Consider the following 9,281-nt stretch of genomic DNA (forward strand, 5'->3'; position numbering starts at 1 on the left):
ACATTAGCAGGTTTATTTCCCCATGGTAATTCCCTCTGCTGCCAGTAGATGGAGTGCTAACACAAATCCTGATGAAGGAACACCTGACTGATAGAAAGTCATGTGATTTTCAGTAATTGCAGTATTTTAAGTTCTAAATCATGATTAAAAAAGCCCACAGCATGTTTAATGGACAAGAGCAATACTAATACTGCATTATCTGAGTCCTTTGTGATACAGACAGGTACATCATGTAATAATAGTAATAAGAAATAATTCATACTACCTGTATTGGTTTAGAATGCTAACAGCGGCACCAATGTAACAAATGCTGCGTCAACTGATGTCTGTGGCTCCAGATCACATGACCATAGCCTTAGGGGCCCCTGATCACATGATCAAGAGGGAGCCCCCTGCACTGTGAGTGTTGTACACAAATGCAGAGAACACAAATGACACAAACTGCACATGACTCGATGTGTTGCATGTTAGACATGTTAGCATGTTAGCATGTAGCATGTTAGACATGTTAGCATGTAGCATGTAGCATGTTAGACATGTTAGACATGTTAGCATGTTGGACATGTAAGTATGTTAGCATGTATCATGTTAGCATGTTAGACATGTTAGCATGTATCATGTTAGCATGTTAGACATGTTAGCATGTATCATGTTAGCATGTTAGACATGTTAGCATGTTAGACATGTTAGCACGTTAACATGTTAGACATGTTAGACATGTTAGCATGTAAGCATGTTAGCATGTCAGACGTGTTAGCATGTTAACAAGTTAGCATGTTAGCTAACTGTCGCAGTCCTCTTTTGGCTCTGAACAAAAATAAAACAACTGCTTTTCAGGGCCCCAACATTCATCGCACAATTCTTCAATAAATACACTTTTTTTTTTTAAATAAGACACAAATCAATAAATAACTTAATTAAATAGAGGTATGTACAATGAACAAACCATGCACAGTCCGCCGCGGCCCCGTGGGGTCCGCACTGCTGTTTGGCACTGACTAATACTGGCCTGGTCACATGACTCAGCCTGAGAGGGCCCAGCACAGTCTGTGGATGTCGCTCAAGAGCACAACAGCAGAGATTTACACACTCATCTGCTCTGAACAAAGCCACTGTGCGCTGCAGGAATAATCACATTTTGTTTGCCTCGTTTTTTACAAGAAAAACGATATAATATCACATTTTACAGTTCACGGTTAAGAATACACTTGTAAAAACAGATTAAAACAAGGTAAAAAGTCTGTAATTTGTCATTTCCAGTGGTGAAGCGTAACACTAGTAACTAGTACAATAGTAAAAGTACTCTCCTGCTGTTTACAGTGGATACCTTTTACTTTTATTTCACTACATTTGACAGTATTTTGTCTTTTCAGTATTTGTATTTTTTACGCTCTTTTTTGACTCTTAAAGTATGTTTTTAAATGTAAAAGTAGATTTATTTCCTGTGGGTGGGTAATTCTTCTAACCCAAGCACTGCTTCCCTTCTGATAACTGTATGATAAATGTATGTCACATAATGAGATAATACTGTAAAGAGAACGTCTTTAGTAAAAACCTTAATGTTTCCATAGTTCTGGAGCCACGCCCACCACAAGTCGCCTGGTCACAGTTCAAAACTTCGCCTTTTTCAAATGTGACCTTAAATAATTGAGATAATTAGACAATATAAACCCTGGACATAAGTGATCAGGACATCCACAAACTGCCCGGCCCTCCACAAACCAACGGCTGGAACCAAACACATTTCAAAAATCAAAATCAAAAAAGGCAAAAGTGTCCCATTTTTACCAGGACTCACATTTTCGTCCACATTCTAACACAAGCGGAGACAAAAATAAAGTTCACCCTGTTTCAAAAAATATGAATATGAATAATAAATAAGTCAGGGACACATTCCGGGCAAACGGCGTAAGTCGCACAGCTTCAACTCAAACAAAGATGTATCAAAAGGCAGAGCCAATACTGAAGGAGCTGTAAACATGATCCGCCCACATCCGTCCCAGTGAGCGCGTGAAGACATGTCCTGCGCCGGAGACAAACGTGAGCTCGTCCCGGCGATGATGAGGCCCCGGCGTACACGAGGCAGAGAAGCGCAGCGGCGTGTTACTTACAGCGGAGAGAGTCAGATTCTGTACACGTGTGGATGACGGCGTCCCGGCGTCTGTGGGCTGTACACGTCCTCCTCAGAGTCTTTTACAAGTCTGTCCCATTTCCAAAAAGAACCCGGCTCCGGGACAAGACGTCTCACACAGAGCTTCGATTCCCCACCAGCGAAAGGGGTCGTTGGGCGGGGCCCCCGGGAGAGTGGCGTGGCCCCCGGGTGAGTGGCGTGGCCCCCCGTCCTGCTGATCCGGATGTGGGATGGCGTGAGGAGGAATCGGAGGCAGGACAGGTTCTGGATGTGTGGGCAGGTGGGTGGTCTTACTCGATGACCATGCAGTGGGGCAGGTGCTGGGAGTAGTACTTGAAGAGCTCGGCCGTGGCCCCGGGGCAGTTGGTCAGCTCCAGCTCCTCCAGGTCAAGCAGCTGGATGAGCCCCGACAGGCCCGTGGTGGTCAGGAGCGGGCAGCCTGAGGAGCGACAGGAGCGTGTTACTATGGACACCAGCATTGACACAAATGTAAGAGAGTAAACACTCTATCACATTCATTTAAAAGAGCATAAAATACCCTCCAGACACATGGTTGTTCTTTATATGTTCATCACATTTGCCAACATTCCTAACTTCTACTTCTAGTTTCTAAAGTTGACGTATTACTGTAGGATTTGTGGCACTCGGTGTAACAAAAGAAACGTTATCTTCTCAATCCATAATCTACGAGGCTCCGGTGTGAATCACGTGTGTTTGAAGTGACAAGTTTTTACTATTTTCTCATTTGAACTTTTCTAGTGTTTTTTTACCTGTCGTACATATGAAGGACAGTTTTATATATGATATATTTATCGAGCAGGTTTTTGTGGAGAAACTGGTGAAAATGTAAAAGTGACATCACTCTTGGGACACTCACCTTTTTGACATTAATTGAACAAAATAAAGTTGCTATCACATATTTGTATTTGTCAAATAAAAACATTGTGCCATTAGATGAGTTTTTGTCCAGTGTTTGCAGGGTAATTTCCTAGTGTGATGTCATCAATTACACAAAGGAAGTTAAGATATAAACCCAAAAAGTTAGCTATTCTGGGATAGCATCTTTATCATTTCTAGCTAAATTCTAAATATATCTATCTTAACTGTATTTTACTTTGTCCAACCTGTCATAGGCATTTTAAGTTACCAAAACAGCCTTGTTTGGAGGCTAACGCCATCACTGCCATGGTCGTGATAACCCCATCTACAGAGGACAGGTCAACAGTTACCATGGTTACCATGGTCAACAGTCACCATGGTCAACAGTTACCATGGTCAACAGTTACCATGGTCAACAGTTACCATGGTGACACAATAGACTTATTAGCAAACATCACTTTTTATTAGCAAGAACATTTGAGGGTCAAATCCAGGACGAAGTGTGCACTAAAGGAGCGCTTCACACGGGGATCCTCATGATTGCGCTCGTTTGCTCTAAGTCGCTCACTCATGCGTTCAACTCATGACCGCTCCGTGCACAGAAACATGTGATGCAGTATTTGAACATTATGACTGTATTGAGGGCCAATGACACTCAAAAGTGCCACCACAGACATTGTTGATTCATTTCTCCCTGTGGCCCTCAGAGGCAACTGTTGTTGTGATTTTGGGCCTTACAAAAATAAATTGATTTGATTTGATTTGAAAAGTAACTGATGGGTACGAAAGACATTGTTTTGGCATCAGAATATTTAGGCCCGAGCCCCAGCCTGGCTAGGGCTGATTTCACTCCACGGCGACCAGGGGAAGACTTAGAGCTTTCAAATGATGCATAATATGTGGTTGCGGTTTGTTTTTGTTAAACAATTCTTCTTAGTTTTTCTTCTGCTCTTTGATCTCTAATTTGACCCCCTGAATACGCTCAAAAACTCACAAAACTTTGCCAAATTGTTTGTGCATTCAAAAATGGCGCCACCTACAATAGTACAAATACATTGAATCAGGACCTGTGACAGCACCCCCTACAGAGTGAAATATAAATGTAGTTATTTGGTGTCCCAATCAGAAAAAACAAATGGACCCATGCCTATTTGTTTATGGCGTAGTCGTAGTGATTAGACAAGTACCCAATGTGCAAAATCTCTCTTAAACAACCTCCATCTTGGGAAATAGCCCGATCAAGCTCAAATGTGGGGAATATAATACTGAGGAGTGGGGCATCAAACGTTATTGAACTTGTCAGGACTTCCAGGACGATGGTGGCATCGTGCGGAAGTGTATCTAGCCATGTCGTATGTCATGATGTCGTATCTGCAGAAATAATCTGTACTTATTACGAGTTCACCAGCGGAGACCCAATATTTACACATGGTCACATGACAAGACTGGACATTTATTTTGTGAACATGTCTAAGAAAAGCAAGAAGCAAAACACCACAGAAAATCAGGCGAGCAGTAATGCGCCTAAGCTAGCTGCTAGCTCTGCGTTAGCCTCTGCACACTCGGGCAGGAGACTCAGAGCGAGAGAGACCCGGTGGTTATGGCGGCTCTATGGGAGATTACTGACAAGATTACAAAGACAGCGGATAAAAAAATAGACAAGGCCCTGGCGAAGATGCGTGATTTGAAATCCAAGAACGGCAAGTTGCGTGGCCGGATTACAGAAGTGGAGGAGGAGGTCTCTGACCTTTAGGAGACTGTCTCTGCTTTGCAAACCAAGGTGGGCGAATGGACAAACTAGGTGCGTGTTTTGACAAGCAAACTGGACGACATGGAGAACCGAGAGCCAAGATGTAATATCCGGCTTGTCGGTATCCCAGGGGACACTGAGGGCTAGGATGCGGTCAAGTATATGGAGACCTGAATCCCTGAACATCTCAAACCCCCAACAAAAACTAGGAAAATAAAGATAGATCCTGTACATCGCTCCTTGGCTCTCAAACCGGCTCCAAACCAGCGTCCAAGACCTATTATACTGAAATTCCAAAACTTCAGTGATAAACAGCATGTCATGGCAGCATCCAGACGTCTCGCCGCGGAACAACCCAAATCAACCAAGCCCAAGTCTCTTTCTTCAAAGACTACTCAGAGCAAGTGGTCAATAAACCCAAATCTTTTGATCTGGTGAAATCTCACCTGGGAGAGAAGAACGTGGAATACGTCCTACTTCATCCTACAATGCTGAGCATCAATGTGAAGGGGTGGATTAGAAGGTTCACTTCAGTGGACGAGGCATTAGCCTTTGCACACAATGAAAGGGACGTGGACAGTACTGGAGACAAGTGTGTGCCCAATGTGGGCCAGTGTGTTCACACTTTGGTTTCCAAATAACCAGGTGAAAAAGTTATAACAACCGTACCGGAGTGCCTTTTTTTAACCTAAAAATGTATTTTTGGATCAGTCATTGAGCTCATTGCATTTTTTAGCCTGAGCTTTTTGTTTTTGCAATTTGTTCTATTATGTTCTGATGTTGTCGAGCGGTGGAAGGAATACTTTGAGGACTCGGAGACTGACTCGTCCATGACCCAAGCAGAAGTCACTCAGGTTGCTGGCAAACTCCTCAGTGGCAGGGCTCCGGGGGTGGATGAGACATTGGGGGGACAGTGCCTCTGGACTGGCAGACCGGGGTGGTGGTCCCTCTGTTCAAGAAGGGGGACCGGGGGGTGTGTTCCAACTACAGAGGGATCACACTCCTCAGCCTCCCATAAGGTCTATTCCAGGTCCTGGAGGAGAATCCGACCGATAGTCGAACCTCAGATTCAGGAGGAGCAGAGTGGTTTTCGTCCCGGTCGTGGAACACTGGACCAGCTCTATACCCTCCATCGGGTGCTCGAGGGTTCATGGGCGTTTGCCCAACCAGTCCACATGTGCTTTGTGGATCTGGAGAAGGCTTTCGACCGTGTCCCTCGGGGTGTCCTTTGGGGGGTGCTCCGGGAGTACGGGGTCCGGGGCCCTTTGCTCAGGGCTGTCCGGTCCCTGTCTGACCGGAGCAGGAGCTGTGTTCACTGCAGTAAGTCAGACCTGTTCCCAGTGAGGGACTCTTCAGGGCTGCGCTTTGTCACCGGTTCTGTTCATAGTTTTTATGGGCAGAATTTCTAGGAGCAGTCAGGGGTCGGAGGGTGTGGTCAGGGGTTGGAGGGTGTGGTCAGGAGTCGGAGGGTGTGGTCAGGGGTCGGAGGGTGTGGTCAGGGGTCGGAGGGTGTCCGGTTTGGGGACCACAGGATCTCATCTCTGCTGTTTGCAGACGATGTTGTCCTGATGGCTCCATCAAACCCGGACCTGCAGCTGCACTGGGACGGTTTGAGCCGAGTGTGAAGCGTCTGGGATGAGAATCAGCTCCAAATCAGAGGTCGTGGTTCTCAACCCGAACAAGGTGTCTTGCTCTCTCCAGGTGGGTGGGGAGTCCTTGTTCTCGCCAGGTGGGTGGCGGGTCCTTGTTCTCTCCAGGTGGGTGGGGGGTCCTTGTTCTCTCCAGGTGGGTGGGGGGGTCCTTGCCCTCTCCAGGTGGGTGGGGAGTCCTTGCCCCAAGTGGAGGAGTTCAAGTATCTTGGGGTCTTGTTCACGAGTGAGGGAAGGATGGAGCGTGAGATTGACAGTTGGATCGGTGCAGCGGCTGCAGTGATGCAGTCGCTGCATCGACTGTTGTGGTGAAGAAGGAGCTGAGTCGAAAGGCAAAGCTCTCGGTCGGTCGGTCTACGTTCTGACCTCACCTATGGTCATGAGCTTTGGGTAATGACCGAAAGGACAAGATCGCGGATACAAGCGGTCGAAATGAGTTTCTTCCGCAGGGTGGCTGGGCGCTCCCTTAGAGATAGGGTGAGGAGCTCAGTCACACGGGAGGAGCTCGGAGTAGAGTCGCTGCTCCTCCAGCTGAGGTGGCTCGGGCATCTGTTCCGGAGCCTTCTGGGCGCCTCCCTAGGGAGGTGTTTCAGGCATGTCCCACCGGGAAGAGGCCCCGGGGAAGACCCAGGACACACTGGAGGGACTATGTCTCTTGACTGGCCTGGGAACGCCTCGGAATCCCCCCGGAAGAGGGGTGTCTGGGGAGAAGGAAGTCTGGGAGTCCCTGCTTAGACTGCTGCCCTGCGACCCCGCCCCGGATAAGCAGAAGAAGATGGATGGATGTTCTGTTGGTGTGGTTGTATGTTGTGTTCGACCAGCTGTGCAACAGGCAGATTTACTAGAATGATTCCGTGTGTGATACAATGGCATCTGAAAGGTTATGAAAAGCATATTTTAATGTTATTGGAATACTGGGTCCAATTAAGCAGTTAAAGAAAGTGACAAAGATGAGAAAAGAGAAAATGTATATTATATATCTACAAGAAACCCATAGCAGAGGTATATGGGTTTGGAGAAGTTGGAAGGTTGATGCCAGTCAACTCAATAACCCACCATTTTATTTAAATGATGATAAAGGACATTGAGACGTTTGTAGAGGAAAATGACAATGATGAAGTTTCTCCACCAGTTCTCAGTGTTGCACACTTCAGTCAGGTGTGTAGTGCGAGTGTTGCACACTTCAGTCAGGTGTGTAGTGCGAGTGTTGCACACTTCAGTCAGGTGTGTAGTGCGAGTGTTGCACACTTCAGTCAGGTGTGTAGTGCGAGTGTTGCACACTTCAGTCAGGTGTGTAGTGCGAGTGTTGCACACTTCAGTCAGGTGTGTAGTGCGAGTGTTGCACACTTCAGTCAGGTGTGTAGTGCGAGTGTTGCACACTTCAGTCAGGTGTGTAGTGCGAGTGTTGCACACTTCAGTCAGGTGTGTAGTGCGAGTGTTGCACACTTCAGTCAGGTGTGTAGTGCGAGTGTTGCACACTTCAGTCAGGTGTGTAGTGCGAGTGTTGCACACTTCAGTCAGGTGTGTAGTGCGAGTGTTGCACACTTCAGTCAGGTGTGTAGTGCGAGTGTTGCACACTTCAGTCAGGTGTGTAGTGCGAGTGTTGCACACTTCAGTCAGGTGTGTAGTGCGAGTGTTGCACACTTCAGTCAGGTGTGTAGTGCGAGTGTTGCACACTTCAGTCAGGTGTGTAGTGCGAGTGTTGCACACTTCAGTCAGGTGTGTAGTGCGAGTGTTGCACACTTCAGTCAGGTGTGTAGTGCGAGTGTTGCACACTTCAGTCAGGTGTGTAGTGCGAGTGTTGCACACTTCAGTCAGGTGTGTAGTGCGAGTGTTGCACACTTCAGTCAGGTGTGTAGTGCGAGTGTTGCACACTTCAGTCAGGTGTGTAGTGCGAGTGTTGCACACTTCAGTCAGGTGTGTAGTGCGAGTGTTGCACACTTCAGTCAGGTGTGTAGTGCGAGTGTTGCACACTTCAGTCAGGTGTGTAGTGCGAGTGTTGCACACTTCAGTCAGGTGTGTAGTGCGAGTGTTGCACACTTCAGTCAGGTGTGTAGTGCGAGTGTTGCACACTTCAGTCAGGTGTGTAGTGCGAGTGTTGCACACTTCAGTCAGGTGTGTAGTGCGAGTGTTGCACACTTCAGTCAGGTGTGTAGTGCGAGTGTTGCACACTTCAGTCAGGTGTGTAGTGCGAGTGTTGCACACTTCAGTCAGGTGTGTAGTGCGAGTGTTGCACACTTCAGTCAGGTGTGTAGTGCGAGTGTTGCACACTTCAGTCAGGTGTGTAGTGCGAGTGTTGCACACTTCAGTCAGGTGTGTAGTGCGAGTGTTGCACACTTCAGTCAGGTGTGTAGTGCGAGTGTTGCACACTTCAGTCAGGTGTGTAGTGCGAGTGTTGCACACTTCAGTCAGGTGTGTAGTGCGAGTGTTGCACACTTCAGTCAGGTGTGTAGTGCGAGTGTTGCACACTTCAGTCAGGTGTGTAGTGCGAGTGTTGCACACTTCAGTCAGGTGTGTAGTGCGAGTGTTGCACACTTCAGTCAGGTGTGTAGTGCGAGTGTTGCACACTTCAGTCAGGTGTGTAGTGCGAGTGTTGCACACTTCAGTCAGGTGTGTAGTGCGAGTGTTGCACACTTCAGTCAGGTGTGTAGTGCGAGTGTTGCACACTTCAGTCAGGTGTGTAGTGCGAGTGTTGCACACTTCAGTCAGGTGTGTAGTGCGAGTGTTGCACACTTCAGTCAGGTGTGTAGTGCGAGTGTTGCACACTTCAGTCAGGTGTGTAGTGCGAGTGTTGCACACTTCAGTCAGGTGTGTAGTGCGAGTGTTGCACACTTCAGTCAGGTGTGTAGTGCGAGTGTTGCACACTTCAGTC

General features: G+C 47.2%; 1 protein-coding gene across 1 annotated transcript in view; it reads right to left on the reverse strand.

Annotated features, from left to right (window-relative positions):
- Positions 1 to 1,677: 1,677 nt before the first annotated feature.
- The window catches only part of fbxl16 (F-box and leucine-rich repeat protein 16), a 49,726-nt gene continuing 42,122 nt past the window's right edge, over positions 1,678 to 9,281 (reverse strand). Inside the window, exon 7 of the mRNA XM_072442331.1 lies at positions 1,678 to 2,570. Coding sequence (XP_072298432.1) covers positions 2,422 to 2,570 — 149 coding nt within the window. The 3' untranslated portion in view covers positions 1,678 to 2,421. The remainder of the gene's footprint in view (positions 2,571 to 9,281) is intronic.

Source organism: Eucyclogobius newberryi, unplaced genomic scaffold, assembly GCF_026437365.1.
Source record: "Eucyclogobius newberryi isolate DKJ021-1_F unplaced genomic scaffold, fEucNew1.0.hap1 SCAF_13, whole genome shotgun sequence".
Classification (NCBI taxonomy): domain Eukaryota; kingdom Metazoa; phylum Chordata; class Actinopteri; order Gobiiformes; family Gobiidae; genus Eucyclogobius; species Eucyclogobius newberryi.